The following is a 16,942-nucleotide window of genomic DNA, read 5'->3' as shown; positions in this document are numbered from 1 at the left end:
CTTTTGAAACTCGTCGCTCGCCGTAGCTCAAAACTGATTGGCCAACCGTTCACACCATGGTCCGCCCCGTGCTCGTGGATTGGTTCGTTTGTTTACATCGTGATCGGACCATGGGACCACAGGACCTGTCCGTCTTTTTAAAGCGTCATGTGTTGTATTTTATTCATTAGTAATAACCTGTAAATACGGAAATAATCACCAGTCCAACATGGAGAAAGTTGTCATTGTAACTGGTGCGAACAGGTAAGATAATCGTGTGCACGTTTCCATATCTAAGGCAGGCGACTGTGATCAATACCAAACATTAGAAGATGTAGTCAACAAAGCTCGTAAGGCTCGTCGAAAAACGTAAACATTTAGTTTGCTTCGATTTATAAAGAGTTCGCGATAAGAAAATATTGTGATTTAAAACAATGCAAAACGCGTCACAAAGTTGCAGGGATTATGACTTCTAGAAGTTGCTCTAATGTGTTCTATGCACCTCCGCCAGTCCAGGCACTGAATTTTGAATGGTATTGCTTTTGTGGAATAAAAAATAAAACAGAAAATTCACCTGTTCTATCCATTCCTCATTTTTGCCACATGGGAGAATGATATCACAATTGTTTAGAGTTCAGGGAATGACCAATCACAGCTCAGCTTATGAAGATCATACAACCAAACTGCAAATGTCATATTATCAATATGTGAGCTGTCCCTTCTAAATTCTGAGAGGTACAAATGTCAAATGTAGCCTATGTCTGGCTCATTTACTGCCATTGAAAACTCCATGTTTTATCATGCATTTCCCACGATTTTTGCATGAATCCTTTGAAAAGCAACTCTCAAACGGGGCAAACTAGACATTTTTGTGTTGACACCCCAAAACCACCGTGTGGCGCTAGCAGCCAACTTATGACATTTTGCAAGCCTTTCAATGACTTCGATGATTGGCTTAGCCTGGATTCCACAATGCAAAACCTTCAAAAGTCATGGTACTCAAATTGTGACGTAATAAAATTTCCCATTTCAATTTCATTAATATATAAATATACAGTGTAGCTACTTTTGCTATTGTCGCATTTTTGGATAGGGCTGATGCCACTGAACATTTTGAGGGGGTTGAAAGTAAATATATATTTATATTTGACAATGTTATGACTTTCCAAATCAGCCCAAGTTGAGTGATAATAAGGCCAAGCGAGTGAAAAATCCACGGACAGTTAAATGCAAATAAAAACACTGGTCGACCTTTAATCCAAATTCTAATATTTGTTTCATGAACTTAACAGGCCGGTACCAAAATCAGCGCCCAACTCCATCAACAACAATATTTGTAATTCTTTGTATGTCTTTTTGCTCTGTGTCTTGTTGTCGCAGCGGTATCGGTCTGGCCTTATGTCAAAGGCTTCTCACCGAGCACGTCCAGCTGCGTTTGTGCCTGGCGTGCAGAAACACGCAGCGGGCCGAGGCCGCCCGCTCCGCCCTGGCGGCGTCTCACGCCGAGGCCCGTGTGGACCTAGTGCAGCTCGATGTGGGTTCCGTGCAGTCGGTGCTCGCTGCCGCCCGAGAAATCAAAACCAGGTCCGTACATTACATCGTCAAATAGTGGACCTCTCACGCACTCCATGTATTCATTTTAGATTTTTTTTTCCCCCGCAGGTATAAAAGAATAGATTTTTTGTATTTAAATGCAGGAATAATGCCCAATCCACAGGTGGATATCAAGGCTTTTTTCAAAGGTTTGTTCTCAAAGTAAGTGCAGTTCTTGACGAATTTTATTTGTCAAGGCTAAAGGGCCACTTTGGACAGTGTGTACGCTGATTTAATGCGCATCATTCCCTCAACAGAAACGTCGTCAACATGTTTGCGACAGCAGAGGGACTTTTAACACAACAGGACCGCGTCAACTCTGACGGGCTGCAGGAAGTTTTCGCCACAAACCTGTTTGGACATTTCCTCCTGGTACTCATACAACCAAACAAAGGAATATTTCATATTGCGCTTTATTAACTACTCGAAGAGCATAAAGGTAGCAAAGAGGAGCAAAAAGCAAAAAGTTTGTCATCATTTGCTGTATGTGCTCCACTAATCTAAATATACTGTTCCTTATTATTATTATTGCACATGTGGGATTTGAGTTAGGGAGTAAAATCCACATGTTTTTATCCATCAGCGATAGAGGCCATTTTGTCACTTGCTGTATACTGCATTTCACATCACCTTTTTTTTTTTTAATATCTTATAAAAAATATATATACTGTATTAAATATATTTTAAAAATAATACATTATATAAATAATAAATAAATTATATATTTATTTTTAATATATCACTAAATATATATATTCTATATATTTGTTTTTCTGCATTTTCTGTGTATATTTTTATTATAAAAATCATATATATATATATATATATATATATATATATATATATATATATATATTCAGTTTTAGATTAACCTATAAAAAAAACTAAAAAAAAAAAAAGTAATTACCTGTAAATTATGTAAATTACCAATTAACGGTAGTTAACGGTTCTTGAAAGTTCCAGACCAAAACTTGCTTTTTGAAACAGATTAATCCACGATTAGATAAAATAATTGAGAGATTTATAGATTATTAGCACAGTCCGTGAAAATGATTCTTTGACGTCTATAGCCGTCAACGGCAGTAAATGAGTTCAAATAATCCTTAACTGCACCCCTAGAAAAATGTCAGGACACACAACCAAATTTCCCGAGGGGAACACTTCAATAATGCGTACATGGCGTGTTCAAGGTCCGGGAGCTGGAGCCTCTGTTATGCGAGGCGGGTCACACGTCGCGTGTGGTGTGGACCTCTTCGAGTAACGCTCGCCGCACCGCCTTCAGCATTGAGGATATCCAGCACAAAAACGGCATGGAGCCCTACAGTTCCTCCAAGTATGCCTCCGACATGCTCAGCGTGGCCCTCAACAGACACGGGAACAGCCGGGTTTGTCAAAACTTTGCTTTCTTTTGGGGGAGCCTTTTCGCATCTCAACCTTTTTTTTTTTGTGTTTTTTTTCACCAGGGGCTTTTCTCCTCTGTCATATGCCCGGGACTGGTGATGACCAATCTCACTTATGGTATCCTGCCCTCATTTTTCTGGACTTTCATCATGCCCATCATGTGGCTAGTGAGTGCCTTGTGACTTTTTATTTTTATTTTTTTTTTTCCCCTGAAACGTCATTGGTGTTTTCTGTATCGAGCAGATCCGGATCTTCACTAATACTTTCACGCTCACGCCACATAATGGAGCGGGGTCTTTGGTATGGCAATCCGTCAAATAACCCAGCAAAACGAATGCCGAAACGGACGCTATTTAAATGTGAAATTATCTGGACTTCCGCAGCATTGGCTTTTCCTTCAAACACCGGAATCTCTGGACCCAAGGGCAAAATATCACAGCTTAACATCAGGACTCGGTGCAAACTACACGGAACCACGGCAAGTAAGTACCTCGCAGATTTCACTCACGTTAATGTTTGCGATTAATATTAAAACGGTGTATCTTGCAAATGCATGAACTCATTCAATCCCAAAGACGGAATAATACGTCTCAAGAGTTCAGTTTACAGTAATATTTTTTCAAATGTGAGATTAAATGAGTGTCACAGTCCATCACAGACATCATTTTTTGGAGTCCAGACATCCAATCCCAAATACATTAAAAAAGTCGAATCTGTTTAAAAAAAAATCCATTAAAAAAGATGTAACTATTTCCGAAAAATATACTGTAAATTTGTCAAAGAAATTTTACATATTATATTCGGTAGGATGTTCAATTTCATTATCCTAAAAATCAAATCTCCGCTATATCAGATCCAAACTGTCATACGCCACCTGTCAATCACTTGAAAATTTTATTTAAAATTAAGTTTGATTTGCCAAAGAGGCCACTTCACATTTTTTTTTGTAGATGATGGTGTTTAATGTATTATTTTTTAATTTCCAAATAGTTCAACTGAAACCGCTATACAGATGAAGTTGCATAGTTTAATCAAATAAACATTGTCGCAACACTATTTTAAGTCCTTTTTTTCCCTCCTCCCAACAAAAATGCTTTGCACTGAAGCTATATGGCTGCAAAAATATTTCACAGTTCAAATATTTCATTAGTTCAATGGGGTTACTGTGTACTTTGAGGAACTTGTCAATAGTAACCAAAAAAAGGTTAAGCCAACTATTATATTCAAAAAATATAATCTGAGCATCTCATTGTAAAAGAAGAACTATTTTTGTCTTCCTAATGCTATTTTCTCACCCCTTTGTTTGTGTTGTGTCAGATGGATATTGACGAAAGTATGTGCGAGGTGCTCTATGAGAAACTTCTTCAACTTGAAAAAGACATCAGGAGGAGACTGGCTGACCAAAAACAAGTGCAGCATAACGGCATAGATGGATATCATGGAAAGGTTCACTGAAAATCCCTGCCGTGCATTTCATTCGTTTTATTAGGTTTTTTCATGTGATGAGAGTTTATCCTCAATCACTAGCCAGATTTTTATTTTTATTTTTTTTTTACTTCAATCATTTTCCAGCCTTGAACAACGCTTAAATGGAAGTCTGTTCAATTTCCTGTTTGGACGTGTTCTATGACGTAAATATCATGTGAAACGTATTTATGGCTGTGGGGGTTGGGATTTACTTTTTGTTTATTTTGAGTGACATCATACTTATGAATGTACCCCGGAAAACAAAGAAAATATGAGAGATTTTGCCACAGTTTTAACACAAAACATGAAATGTTGACCGTTTTCTGAGTTTGGTCATGTGACCTTTCGCAAGCTGAACCCCGAGCGGGTGTGATGTGATTTTGTGATTCAAGCAGAAAGTATTCTGATTCTCATAATCTTCGTAAGAGCTCAGTAAAAACAAAAATGTTCGTAAGGCAAAGGAAAAAAAATCCATAGTCGAAGTTGCATGTGAATTCTCATTTATGGATGAAAAAATATGGAAGCATGATGAATGCTTTGGAAAACTGTATAATATAATTATTTTGAATTATATGGAATAATATTGGACTGTGGAAAACTATAATTATTTTGAATTATATGGAATAATATTGGACTGTGGAATCATGTGGAAAGAGTTCAAACAATATGGAATATCTTGATTGGGGGGGGCAATTGTAATAGAAATAAAGAGACCATTTTAATGTTGGGTACAATGTGGAGGGGGAAAAAAACAATTCAAAGGCGGAAATTGTTTACATGTGTTGACATTGGAAAGATGAGACTCAGTTGAGAATGCAAAAATATTTTAAGAACAAGAATTAGAACATTTTTTAATTTCCTGTTGGCAAAGCATTGGGATTTTCGGTGTGGGGAAAAAAAATGTTCAATTGTGAAAAAAATAAACGAAAATAATAGCAGGCTTTCTTTTGGCACTTATTGAATAGCAAGATAGAAGATATGATGTTGATAATAATAAAAAAGAATAAAAAGTGTGAATTCCATTTACATGACTGAGCGTTCCGTTCGTTGAGCCCACGGGGGAAAAAAATGCAGATTAGTTTCCGAGGACATGAAAGTGCGTCATCGCATAATATCAATAAAAACATTAAGAGGCGGGCGGGCGCGCGCTCAGATTGGCGCGCATCTCCCAGTGTCCCGGATGTTGCCTCGCACCGGAAGAGAAGGGGCTCGCTCTCCCAGCCATCTTGTTGGCAGCATCCAGCGACTAGCTCGCATCAAGCCTCGTCGAATCAGCGGTGAATCCAGCTGAAGGGGCGCCATCATGCCCGGCCACCTGCAAGAAGGCTTCGGCTGCGTCGTAACCAACCGCTTCGACCAGTTACCGGACGACGAGTCCGACCCGTCGGAGATCCTGAAAGCGGCCGAAAACAAGAAGAAGGAGGGGGCCGCCGCTGGCTCGGCTAAAAGCGCCGCTCACGCCGCCAAGCAGCCCAAGAAGGAGTCGCAGAAGGACCGGAAGAACCCGCTGGCGGATAAGAAGGACAAGGAGGAGAGCCAGCCTCCGGCACCGCTCAAGAAAGAAGGTAAACAAACGCGGACGCGGCTTGTTTCTTTTTGCTCAACCGTCCTGCTAGCATGCTAGCTGCTGCTGGACAGCGACACTCGGCGGGAGGTCAGCACCGGAGCCCGCCCGCCTGCTCGATTGTTGTTGGGAGGACACGTGGAGGTGCTGGGACGCCGTAGGTCGTAGGTAGCGGCTCTTGCACGCCGCCGAGAAGGCGTGACCGGTCGCATCCTGGTGGAATGTGCGCGCTGCTCCGGGTGATGCTCGGTGCTCGCCTCCACGCTGACTTTCATCAATTTTCAATTCGATTCGCGTTTGTGGATACGCTAAACGTATGTAGCAGTTTTCAGAAAAAAAAAAAATATGATAGCTATAGTAAATTTGACAGGTGGGGGTTTTTTTTCACTCAAAATGAAAAGATAAAAAAAAAGTTTTTGTCGATTGATAATAGCGTCACGCGACGAAGTTCGGGGAACTACCAATCGCAGTTCACGCCTTTTCTAGCTTTGATCATGTGACGTTAGTAAGCTGTGCTGTGATTGGTTGTAATTCCTAGCTTTGAGAACATGTCATTTTCAGTCAACAATTGGAAAAGTGGTATAACAAAGGTATTAATTATACATTAAGGCCATTTTTTTGAGAAATATAGATAGCATGATAACATTTTACAGCTGAAATGGCTGAATAGCTTTAGTAAGTGTGACTTTTAACATCAGTTGCAAATTCGTACATAGTTTTATGAACTTAACTGCTGCCCCTATGAGTTAAAATGCCGTTGTTCTCAAGGTTTGTGGGTCCAGAGACCCATAAATTTTGATCAAATTACCCCTTGAGAATTTGACTTTGAGAAATTCTGACAATAGATGATTGCAATTGCTTCTGCCTGTTGTTCATAACCTTTTTTTGTTCCAAGCATTTAGATAACACTTTTAAATAAGCCCATCAATCACCCATTAAAAATGTATTCTCCCAAATAAACCTAAAAAATAATCCGCAACAGTTGCGGCCTAATACTTTCTATACGCTTAGATATGATGATGAAACAAAGGCCATTTTTACTAAATAGTCACCCACTCTTCACAGCGCTACATTTATAAACGGGAGGCAAACCCAGAAAACTGATTTTCACAAGGTTTATTCTAATTATTCTTAAACCTCATGGGAACAATTTGAAACGATGCTGCTTTTGCGATCGGCAGGCATGCGGCGAGTGGGTCGACGGCCAGAACAACAGCAGGGTCACCAAGGGCCCCAGCATCACGTGGGCCAAGGAGAGGGGCGACCCGGAGACAAGCGGCCAGAGCGTAGACCGCCTCGCGAGCGACGCTTTGAGAAACCGGCCGAGGACAAGCCAGAAGGGGGCGCCGGCGACTTCTCTGCGGACAAGTGAGGAAAGCCGCGCCGCGCCGCGGGGAACCGACCCGCTTGAACTTCTCGTGCTGCGTATTTTCAGGCCCTCCGGAGATCGGCCGCCGAGGGGGCGCGGCGGCGGGCGAGGTGGGCGCGGCGGACGGGGGCGGGGCATGGGCAGAGGAGAAGGCTTCGACTCGCGTGGAAAACGAGACTTTGACAGACACAGTGGCACTGACAAATCGTGAGTATTTTTGTGTGTCCGTAGTAGCGCTATTAGCCTCCTACTTGCTCAAACTAAATCTTTTAACGTAAAATTGTATGGCATGTATAGTTTTCTATTGTTTTCTGAATTATATTTTTATTTAAAAATAAATCCTTTGAAAAATATTTACGGATCCCAGAGATGCAACAATTAATCTTTTAACATAGTTATGAAAATAATCAAATTCTTGTCATACATTGTTTATGGAGGGTAGCTGACACCCTTGTCTAGTGCTTATTTCATATTAATTATTGTCAAACTATGTCAGCTGTTCATGAAAGCACACAGATTATCATTGTGTTGATTCAAAATAAAATATTTGTATACTGTGGGAAATGATCAATTTTTTATGTTGTTTTTGTTTTTTCAAAAATGTGTTTCATCAATCAACATATTCATTGATTAAAATAATAGTTATTTGCAGTCATACAAAATACATAAGCCCGTGTCAGCTTTTTTTTTCTTTGCAAAACCAGATGAAAAAGGAAAATCTGTAACTAGCTTCTGGACTTACTTTGAACCTTTTCCGATATGCAACAGGGCAACAGCACTTTAAATATCTTTGTGCATTCATTTCGGAATGCCAAGTGGAAATTGAACAGATGCTAGTCGCGTTCCTTGATACTGCTGGGGTGCTCTTGAGCAAGGCATTGTCCTCACCACCCTGAATCGGTTTTTGTTTGCGTGTCATATGCTTCTAAGTGTGATGTGCAAGCGGAAGTTGAATTCCCCCTTGAGTGAGATAAATTTCAAGTTTCACTCGTGTGCAAGTCCCGCGAGTAATGGCGCGTCAGTGTAAAACGTCGCTGCGTGTTTGCTGATATTTGACTTTTGTAATGATCTCTGCTTCAGGAATCAGAAAAGCGAGGACAAGCGGAGTGGAAGCGGCTCACACAACTGGGGAAATGTGAAGGAAGAAGCCGGGTATGTGAAGCTTTTACCGGGGTTTGACAAAATCTAATGTATGCTTGTTACAGGCGACGGGAACGGCATGCTTTTCAAATTGAAAGCAAATTAATTGGAACACAAAACAAACCTGTGACGCCTTTGCTGCATAGAAAATAGTGATAGTGAGCCAAAGCCCTTTTAAATGCAGGCGTCACCTTATCGAATTTTCTGCCCTTCTATTCTTCAAACGCTAACCAAACTATCAAACACACTATCCAAATATTACAAATATCGCACCTTTGTTCGATTATGCAAGTTCAAAGGAGGCTTTTCCTATTTTTCAGCGAGGCCGAACCCAGTCCCGCGGCTGAGACCAGCCCCGAGGGAGAGGAGCAGGCACCTGCCGGCTCCGAGAACAAGTGAGTCCCCGCTTCCTGTTTCCTGTCGGGGTACGGCGGCGTTCGAACCAGCAAGTCTGTCCCGACATCGTAACGGAGATCAGAATACGGTCGTTGACGTTTTTGGTAGCGGGCGTCAGCTCAGACGTTGAACTTTGACCGGCTCTTCAGGGAGAACGAGGTGGAAGAAGTGAAACCCGAAGGTCCCCGGGAGATGACGCTGGACGAGTGGAAGGCCATGCAGGACAAGGAGCGCACCAAGGTGGAGTTCAACATCCGGAAGGCCAACGAAGGCGCCGACAGCCAGTGGAAGAAAGGATACGTGCTGCACAAATCCAAGAGTGAAGATGTGAGTCCGCTCGGCAGCGCGGCCTTTGGTTTTTTGTTTTTTTTTCCCGAGAATCTGAAAAAAAAAAGAATTCCTGCTAGCGCGACCTCGGCCTGTGCCTGAAAACTTAACGAAGCTCCGTCGTTTTTCTGTTTTGAATTTTCAGAGGCCCGTCGGAGCCTTGATCGACGCCTCGGAAACGGAAGTAGACGCGCAAACGCTGTACCAAAAGGTGCTTGCAACCTCACATTGAATAAAGTATTCATGGTCGGCACTGTTGGGGCCGTGCTTCCAAAATGGGGCTACGTACCTCGGAAACTTTAACAAGATTTTTCAGGTATCAGCAGAAAAAGAAATACACTTTTTTTTTCCCCAAATAACCCTAACCCTGAATGTAACTTGAAACAAAATTTCTAAAATATGTTATATTTATATGCAAAATGTTCTAAATTTGATTCTTATCACTTTCCCGTTACTGTTATCTTTTGGAGTCGCTGAATATAATTTGCCGAGCTGTACCACTTCAAATGTATTTACGAATTTTCTTAAATCAAACACAGATGGCACTGTACTGTGTTTTAAGTAAGGTAAGGGGGAAAAAAAGTCATCCAAGTAGGGTAAGTCAACTAAAAATAACCACCTCAAAGTGGCCATGTTTGAGCAACTTTTTTCTACAAAGACCAAATAAAAAGAGGGCTGTCACAAGTTTGGGATAAGTTCCTATTTAAAAAAAAAATACTCAAATTATAGCAAAGTGAAAAAGACATACCACAGCAATACCTAATGGGGAGAAAAAACATGCAAAGACCATCTCGACATATGGCTCCGTTGCTTGTCTTGGTGCAACACCAAGTGGGCCAATGGGAAAAAAAATACAATATTAGAGCATGGAGCTTCCCAGAATAAAGGCGAAAAAGAACAGGAAGTTGTTAACCTCACAATAGGTTAACAGGCAGCTCTGCTTTCAAGAGTGTTCACTTTTACGCGCGTAATGTACATATAACATTATGTATGTGTAAAACGGTAGTTGATGTAGCTCGACGTAAACGGATGCATGCTAATGCCAATGGCGACAGTCATGCGAGCTCGCCGTTTTTTTTGTTTTTCCTTTTCCACAGGGCACTACAGACGAATCCGCCGACCACCACTTTCGCAAACCGGCCAACGACATCACGTCTCAGCTGGAGATCAACTTCGGAGACCTGGGCCGCCCCGGGCGCGGGCGCGGGGGCCCTCGCGGGGGCAGGGGCGGCCGCGGCGGGGGAGGCAGCAGGCCGGCGCGTGGCGGAGGTCGCTCTGAAAAGGTGAGGGCGCCGGCCGCGACAAAGGGGAAAATGTGCTCGCTCTGCCGCAATGATAATAAAGGCCTAAGCTGAAAAGCAACGATGTGGAAAAGCTGCGAGCTGCGCGGGCGCGCGTTGACAACGGGGGCTCGTCCGCGAATGATTTTCCCACCTAAGTTATCGATGTGATGGGATCTTTGCTTGTCAGTCCCTTAAAGGAAGAGTTTCTGATTCCTGAATACGTGGGGATATGCTACCAATTAAAAAGGTCGCGGCGAGTCGGATGGAATATATTTCCTCTCGGTTTTAGTCAAATTCGTGTGCATGAACAAGAACGGACTCGGACGTCGGTTCTGCCTGCTCGCTTCTTTTGTTGAAAATCATAACAACCTCAGCTAACTGGCGGCTAACTAGAGATAGACCTATTATCAGTCGGGCCGATTATCGGGGCTGATATTTTTTTAATTTTGGCGTATATCGTATCGAAGCTACGGGCTTCGCTTTAATTGGACTTCCGGGCGCCGTTAATATAACTGCGGCTCTCCGTGATACTGCAGCCAAATGAATGGCAAGGGAAAGGATAACAGCACAGTTACTGTATCAGGTTTAATCATTTAAGATTTTAGTATATGTACCGCAGTATTATTTATCTTAAATATGTAAAGTATAAATCCTTTTCACGTTTTAAAAATACGGGTACCCACTTACACGTGCGTGAAAATTCCGCCTTGAGTGGAGGGGCTTATGTCCTTTGCGTCTTTTGTTGCAAGGCAGCATTTGAGATGACATGACATAAAGGCGAACCGCTTCCAGTAATTTGATAATCAAGTTTTGGCTGTGTTGCGTGGAAAATTCTCAGGCTTTTTTTTTTTTTTTTTTCCACCCTCCAGGCAAGCGGAGCGTCGGTCCCCAACGTGGACGACCCCGAGGCCTTCCCCGCCCTGGCCTGAAGACTCCTTCCCCGCCCCCGTTTACGAGGCTTGCATGCTTACACATTCTCAGATATCTAAGAAATCCCCCTAAAAAAAAATTGAACAAAAAAAAAAAAGAGAGACAGTCATTTCCAACTGGCGCCAAAGGACTTCAAATTTTACCTGAGAACAAGACAAAAAAAAAAGTGCAAAACGGACCTGTTGTTACACTGACATTTTGTATTTTAAAATATTTAAGCAGGGATGTTTTGGTTCCTTTTTTTTTTTTTCCCCTCGGAGATTATGCATAATTCGGGCTCGTTTGTGCCGCTTGAAAATTATGCCTTTTTTTTCTGCCATTTTGGGGTTTGGAGTGTGAATATTTGGGCTCAGTATTATGATGTCCCGGAAGCCTTTGAAGTGGAGTGCTTTCCTCCCCTCCCCTCCCGGTGTAACTTCACACACTGACGTGGTAGCGCTACACTACATACGAAACATGTTTTAGCTAGCTCAAGTGTGAAAATTCTCCTGGCGATCTCTTTTTGAGAGGCACAAAATGAAGATGGACAGTCGACAGTTTAAAAAAAAAGAAAAAAACTTGGTATTTTTCTGCTTGTTGTGCAGTGAAAGTAAATGCCTCTTGATATATTTTTTTTTTGGGGGGGGGGGGTCATTGGTTAGTAATGCTTTGTATCCCCTGATCCAGATGTGCCGCCTGTTTGCAGGATGTGTGTATCTTTAGGCTGGTCCTCTTAGCTCATACGGACTGTAAATTCAGGACCACTAAGCAAACGCTTTGATTTTTTTTATTTCTTCTGAAGTGCGTATGAGCGAGCGTGTGATTGAACTGCTAGTTACTTGGAAAATATCGGTCCAAACCCTTGGCGGGTTGGCGGGCGGTTGGGCGTGTGCCGGCCGCATCTCCAAAAAAAAAAAAAAAATCTTGGTCTTGGTCTGCACCAGCCCTCCGAAGACTCCCACCCGTTTCTGTCGAGCATATTTTTACGTGTTTTATTATTATTATTATTATTTTATGATGCATAACGTCGGCTGTTGTGGAACAATCACGATCTACAGAATGTAATATAAACTATTGTGTGGAGCCGCATTTGTCGGCAACGTGGTGTTTTGATGAATCGGGTCAATGGGAGGGGCTTAAGTGTAGCAAAGTACTTTGAAATGCGGTGCCGTGCTTTGATTTGCTGGGGATGCGCTGGCACTGGAGGCTGAAGTTTGTTTTTTTTGTTTTGTTTTTTTTCTCTTGTACGACTGTTTGAGCCACATGACGGTAAACTTTGTGCAAACATCCCTGTTCTAATAAATTGCTTTAGAAGTGTAATATGTATTCTGTATATGGAAAGTGATTTCATTATATATATTGCGGAAAACAAAACGTAGTGAATTTTAGGACAATGTCTCCCTGTGTTTTGTATCCAGTATTCAGTATAGTAGTCCATATTCTGATCACATGATCATTGTATCATTTTTAGCTGCGGGAAATTGAAGGGAAAAAAATCAGGTTATACTGTTTATTATACAACATGATCAAGACTAGATATGTGTGATACTATCAATAAGTAAATACTGGTGTCAATATCGCTGATACTTAGGTAGTTTTAGGTTAATAAACGATGGTATTTTCAATCATTCGTCCAACTAGTAACGTGATTTGTTTTTGTTTTTATAATTAAACTTTCTCACCATAAAATGATATTTACACAAATATTAATTTAAAACAAGAATGTGAGGAGGCAGACATGGAGATGGCAATCAAAGCAGGACTACACTCAAGTAAACTTGAAACTGCATTTAAAAAGTATATAAAAACTGCACTCCAAAATAAGATTAAACAAAACTGAAAATCCAAGACTGAACATTTTGCTGATTCTGGAACCCGGCCGTCCTGTGTGGAGTTTGCACGCTCTCCCTGTGCCTCTGAGGGTTTATCGACTGTAGTACTTGATACTTGGATGGTTATGCGCAGCCTGAGTACCACAAATATTACCAAAAGAAAAAAAAATACTTATACAACACTATCTAAAGATAAGCTTTTTTTGCCTTAACTTGTTTATGCAATATCCTTGTTTTTGTGAGTTTTAGATGGTAATTTTAAGATTAATTATCCGACGCGTGTGTAATTTTCGTTGCTCAAAATAAATGCGTTCATAGCACATGCTTGAGATTAGTCGGGCAGTGACGAAAACCTGATCGCTTCGGCGCATGCGCTCGTCCATCCCGCATGCCTGGAACAAATCGAGCAGTTGAAACGGATTGAGTACCAAAGAAAGACATTTCGTCAAGATGGTGACCGGTCGATCATTTCCGCTTTGGTCGCAAAGCCCCTTCTTTCCGCTCTCTACTGCGCATGCCCACTAGAGTGCAGCTTTTCCGCGTTGACTTTAACTTTTCGAGCGGCGACGTGAGTGAAGTCATGTCAGAGCCGCAGAAGCGGCGACGAAAATCGTCCCCCGAGGCCAAAGCAGCATCGCCGCGAACCAGCAGCGACAATTTGGCTGACGGCTCCGCGGTGCTTCCCAAACTGCTGGCTGCAGGTTTTTACGGAGGCACTTCCTTTCTCATCGTGGTTGTCAACAAAAGTGTCCTAAGCAGCTACAGGTAAAGTTCAAAGTACAGGAGTGAATAATTGCCGCTCTCAAACACAAAAATTGTTTTCGAGCGGAAAGTATGGAAAATATAACGTTTTGCGGAGACCAAAGCCATCCGGCGTTACTGAAAACATGCTTATTTTTGCTGCAGTAGAATGAAATGTAATTACACATCCACTGCAGTAGGTGGCAGTGGCGCGGGGAATATCATCAATTTTCAGTTATTTCACTTAACTGGAAATGAACACGTGTATTTTTACAGGTTTCCCTCATCAACATGTGTTGGAATCGGTCAAGTGAGTGCTTCCCGTGCATCGCTAACGCGGTCATGTGACTTTGTTGACTTTGCCCCATTGCTTCTATTTGACAGATGTTGGCTACGGTGGTCATTCTGAGGCTTGGCAAAATGCTGGGCGTCATTTCATTTCCAGATTTGGACTCAAGTATACCGCGCAAGGTGACGTTTCGATATTGAATTATGACGGGCGCATTTGCGCGTGAAGGGAAACGAAGACATTTCAGGGAAACTTGTTTTTGCCCCTGCAGATGTTTCCGCTACCACTACTTCATGCCGGTAATCAAATTTCCGGACTTTTTGGGACTCAGCGACTCAAGTGGGTTTTGTAGAATTAGACCCTTTCCACCAAGATGTGCAGTTTTGTTTTTCCTGTTGTTGTTCCGTGTTTGTTAGGTTTTCTTATCAAATTAGGGCCAAGCTGTTGCCCGAAAAAAGAAAAACAACGAAAACGTCTGGGTGGAAACATGTATCACGACGCAAGGCATCTTTTCTAATCCTCCATTTTGTTCCCGATTAGTTTGCCCATGTTTACAGTTCTCAGGAGGTTCAGTATTTTATTTACAATGCTGTGTGAAAGCATCTTACTAAGGCAAGTTCCGCTCCATGAAAACGTCACTCGCTTAGTACAACATTCACATTTTTTTTTTTTTTTTTGCCAGAAAGACGTATTCGACGACAATCAAAGCCACCGTGTTTGCGATGATCTTCGGCGCGTTGATAGCGGCCAGGTGAGCGTTTGCACCATGTTTCACGCCCTTCACATTTTGGGAAATATTTTTGTATGTAGAACTTGGTGAAAAGACTTGATGAGATTTCCGCAAGTTGTTCTTTAATGGAGCCGTTTCCCGCGCTGCGTTTTGCGTGAAATGCTTCGTAGCGCCGACCTCGCCTTCGACCTTGAAGGCTACGCGTTCATAATGCTGAACAACGTGCTTACGGCAGCCAATGGCGCTTACATGAAGAGCAAACTGGATGCAAAAGTGAGATTGTAGCATCGCGTCGTCATTTTTTTTTTTTTTTTTTACTGATTGGAATTGTTTTTTTGCAGGACCTGGGCAAATTTGGACTTCTGTACTACAACGCTCTGATCATGATTTTACCCACTGTGGCGTACGCGTGCTACTCCGGAGATTTGAAAATGGTGTGATGGTTGTTGTTTTTGCACTTTAAGGTACTGCTAGGGTACTTTTAGCAATGCTTTGGAAATAGCGTAACAAATCCTGTGGGTGTTAATAAATTCAATCAACTTTTCTTCCTAGCTGAGCCATTCCTTGTTTCCACCTTTCAGAGTTTGGAGTACGACGGATGGTCCGACCAGCTATTTGTTGTGCAATTTGTCCTCTCCTGCGTCACGGGGTAACTTTTCACTCCTTTTTATGAACGGACTGCACCTCCAGCACGCTTCTAAGTCGTCACGTATCCCTCAACAGATTCATTTTAATGTACTCCGTCATGCTGTGCACTCAGCACAACTCGCCACTCACCACCTCCATTGTGGGCTGCATCAAGGTAAAGCGCTTGATTATGTTTTTATAATGATGTAAGTGTCCTCGTTAGCGCACGGGTGTTTGTTGCAGAATATCGTGGTAACCTACGTTGGAATGGTCTTGGGCGGAGACTACATTTTTTCCTGGACTAACTTTGTCGGATTGCACGTGAGGTGAGACAGCTTCTGAAACACGTAGCAAGATTAGAGCTGTCGCGATCAAATCTTTTTGATTCAAATTAATTATTTTATTAAATATTTGACTAATCACCCCCCCCCCCCCCCCCAAAAAAAAACAAAAACTGTGATTTGCTTTTATCTAAGGTTGAGTATGAGTTGTAGTGAACGGAGCTGCTTTGAAGTCGATAACTTCCTGTTCTTCTTCTTCTACATAAAACTTAGCAAGTTGCATAGTCTTTTTCTGCCAAATATTAGTACGGATATATTTGGTTAACTATTTTATTGAATATTGTCCAAGGTGGTCGTGGTACATCATACAACTTAAACTTACGTTATCAAGTACAAAATAATGTCTAAAACAATGAATCAAACTGTTATTTAACTTGTCATATATTTTGTGTAGTTACTGTGGAAAAGATGTAGTGTTTTATAGAATGAAAAAAACGAAAAACTTTTGATTCGTTGAACTGGCGTTTTGCGTTTTTGTCATGTTTCCTGAAGCATCGCCGGAAGTCTGGTGTACTCCTTTATCACCTTCACACATGAGCAAACAAGTAAGACCGTTTTGCACCTTTAATGCGCATTGTTCTGTACGCTAATCGGTTTCCATTATCTTCAACAGAAAAGGCGTGAATCTCAAGCGGCTTACCTGAAAGAAAGACACCCCGTCAATTTTTCGTCTTTATTATGAAGTGCCTTCAATTTATGATCACACTTTGACTGTTTCTGCATGTGTATGCGTTGTATTAACTCTGCCGTTTTCTTTTGATATCGAAGCAGATCCTTGCTTCCTCAAGCTGATCCTTACAAATAATGATAATAAACTAAAATAAATAAATGAAGTGAATATTAAACAAATTCAGCCAAGACATGGCAAAAACTTGGCACACAGGTCAACACAGTTAACTTAGTTGCTGAGCGCAAAGCAATGAAAAAAATGAAGCCTACTTAGAACCAAGCACA

General features: G+C 41.7%; 3 protein-coding genes across 4 annotated transcripts; all 3 read left to right on the top strand.

The window, feature by feature from the left end:
- Nucleotides 1-104: 104 nt before the first annotated feature.
- LOC148414359 (3-keto-steroid reductase/17-beta-hydroxysteroid dehydrogenase 7-like) lies at nucleotides 105-5,457 on the top strand. 2 transcript variants are annotated; one of them, XM_088429461.1, is made up of 9 exons: nucleotides 105-243; nucleotides 1,360-1,563; nucleotides 1,642-1,734; nucleotides 1,830-1,944; nucleotides 2,763-2,957; nucleotides 3,036-3,140; nucleotides 3,217-3,273; nucleotides 3,357-3,455; nucleotides 4,291-5,457. In XM_088429461.1, exons 1-9 carry the CDS (start codon nucleotides 209-211, stop codon nucleotides 4,426-4,428), a joined length of 1,041 nt encoding a protein of 346 aa, XP_088285587.1. In that variant the 5' UTR covers nucleotides 105-208; the 3' UTR covers nucleotides 4,429-5,457. The 2 variants fall into 2 exon arrangements, with proteins under 2 accessions (XP_088285587.1, XP_088285586.1); XM_088429460.1 differs by having other exon boundaries at nucleotides 2,763-3,140.
- Nucleotides 5,458-5,618: 161 nt separating this feature from the next.
- LOC148414358 (SERPINE1 mRNA-binding protein 1-like) lies at nucleotides 5,619-12,748 on the top strand. Its single transcript, XM_088429459.1, has 9 exons — nucleotides 5,619-6,005; nucleotides 7,186-7,372; nucleotides 7,440-7,580; nucleotides 8,454-8,525; nucleotides 8,834-8,908; nucleotides 9,059-9,236; nucleotides 9,382-9,447; nucleotides 10,334-10,519; nucleotides 11,389-12,748. Exons 1-9 carry the CDS (start codon nucleotides 5,744-5,746, stop codon nucleotides 11,446-11,448), a joined length of 1,227 nt encoding a protein of 408 aa, XP_088285585.1. The 5' UTR covers nucleotides 5,619-5,743; the 3' UTR covers nucleotides 11,449-12,748.
- A 1,036-nt stretch (nucleotides 12,749-13,784) lies between these two features.
- LOC148414357 (nucleotide sugar transporter SLC35D1-like) lies at nucleotides 13,785-16,817 on the top strand. Its single transcript, XM_088429252.1, has 13 exons — nucleotides 13,785-14,025; nucleotides 14,278-14,311; nucleotides 14,386-14,472; nucleotides 14,562-14,629; nucleotides 14,831-14,902; nucleotides 14,973-15,041; nucleotides 15,191-15,293; nucleotides 15,362-15,454; nucleotides 15,602-15,669; nucleotides 15,744-15,822; nucleotides 15,891-15,973; nucleotides 16,481-16,533; nucleotides 16,602-16,817. Exons 1-13 carry the CDS (start codon nucleotides 13,841-13,843, stop codon nucleotides 16,610-16,612), a joined length of 1,005 nt encoding a protein of 334 aa, XP_088285378.1. The 5' UTR covers nucleotides 13,785-13,840; the 3' UTR covers nucleotides 16,613-16,817.
- Nucleotides 16,818-16,942: the final 125 nt, after the last annotated feature.

This window comes from Hippichthys cyanospilos, chromosome 12 (assembly GCF_059441005.1).
Source record: "Hippichthys cyanospilos isolate Australia breed blue-spotted pipefish chromosome 12, RoL_Hcya_1.0, whole genome shotgun sequence".
NCBI classification, from domain to species: domain Eukaryota; kingdom Metazoa; phylum Chordata; class Actinopteri; order Syngnathiformes; family Syngnathidae; genus Hippichthys; species Hippichthys cyanospilos.
This window is presented reverse-complemented; position numbering and strand designations above follow the sequence as displayed.

Bases quoted from the DNA above. Each gene is read 5' to 3' on its own strand.
- LOC148414359 (XM_088429460.1), top strand. From the start codon at position 209: ATGGAGAAAGTTGTCATTGTAACTGGTGCGAACAG. The intron at 1,564-1,641 runs GTCCGTACATTA...TTTCCCCCGCAG, and splicing joins GCCCGAGAAATCAAAACCAG to GTATAAAAGAATAGATTTTT. The intron at 3,141-3,216 runs GTGAGTGCCTTG...TGTATCGAGCAG, and splicing joins TCATGCCCATCATGTGGCTA to ATCCGGATCTTCACTAATAC.
- LOC148414358 (XM_088429459.1), top strand. From the start codon at position 5,744: ATGCCCGGCCACCTGCAAGAAGGCTTCGGCTGCGTCGTAACCAACCGC. The intron at 9,448-10,333 runs GTGCTTGCAACC...CCTTTTCCACAG, and splicing joins CGCAAACGCTGTACCAAAAG to GGCACTACAGACGAATCCGC. The intron at 10,520-11,388 runs GTGAGGGCGCCG...TCCACCCTCCAG, and splicing joins GCGGAGGTCGCTCTGAAAAG to GCAAGCGGAGCGTCGGTCCC.
- LOC148414357 (XM_088429252.1), top strand. From the start codon at position 13,841: ATGTCAGAGCCGCAGAAGCGGCGACGAAAATCGTCCCCCGAGGCCAAA. The intron at 15,823-15,890 runs GTAAAGCGCTTG...TGTTTGTTGCAG, and splicing joins CCATTGTGGGCTGCATCAAG to AATATCGTGGTAACCTACGT. The intron at 15,974-16,480 runs GTGAGACAGCTT...TGTTTCCTGAAG, and splicing joins TTTGTCGGATTGCACGTGAG to CATCGCCGGAAGTCTGGTGT.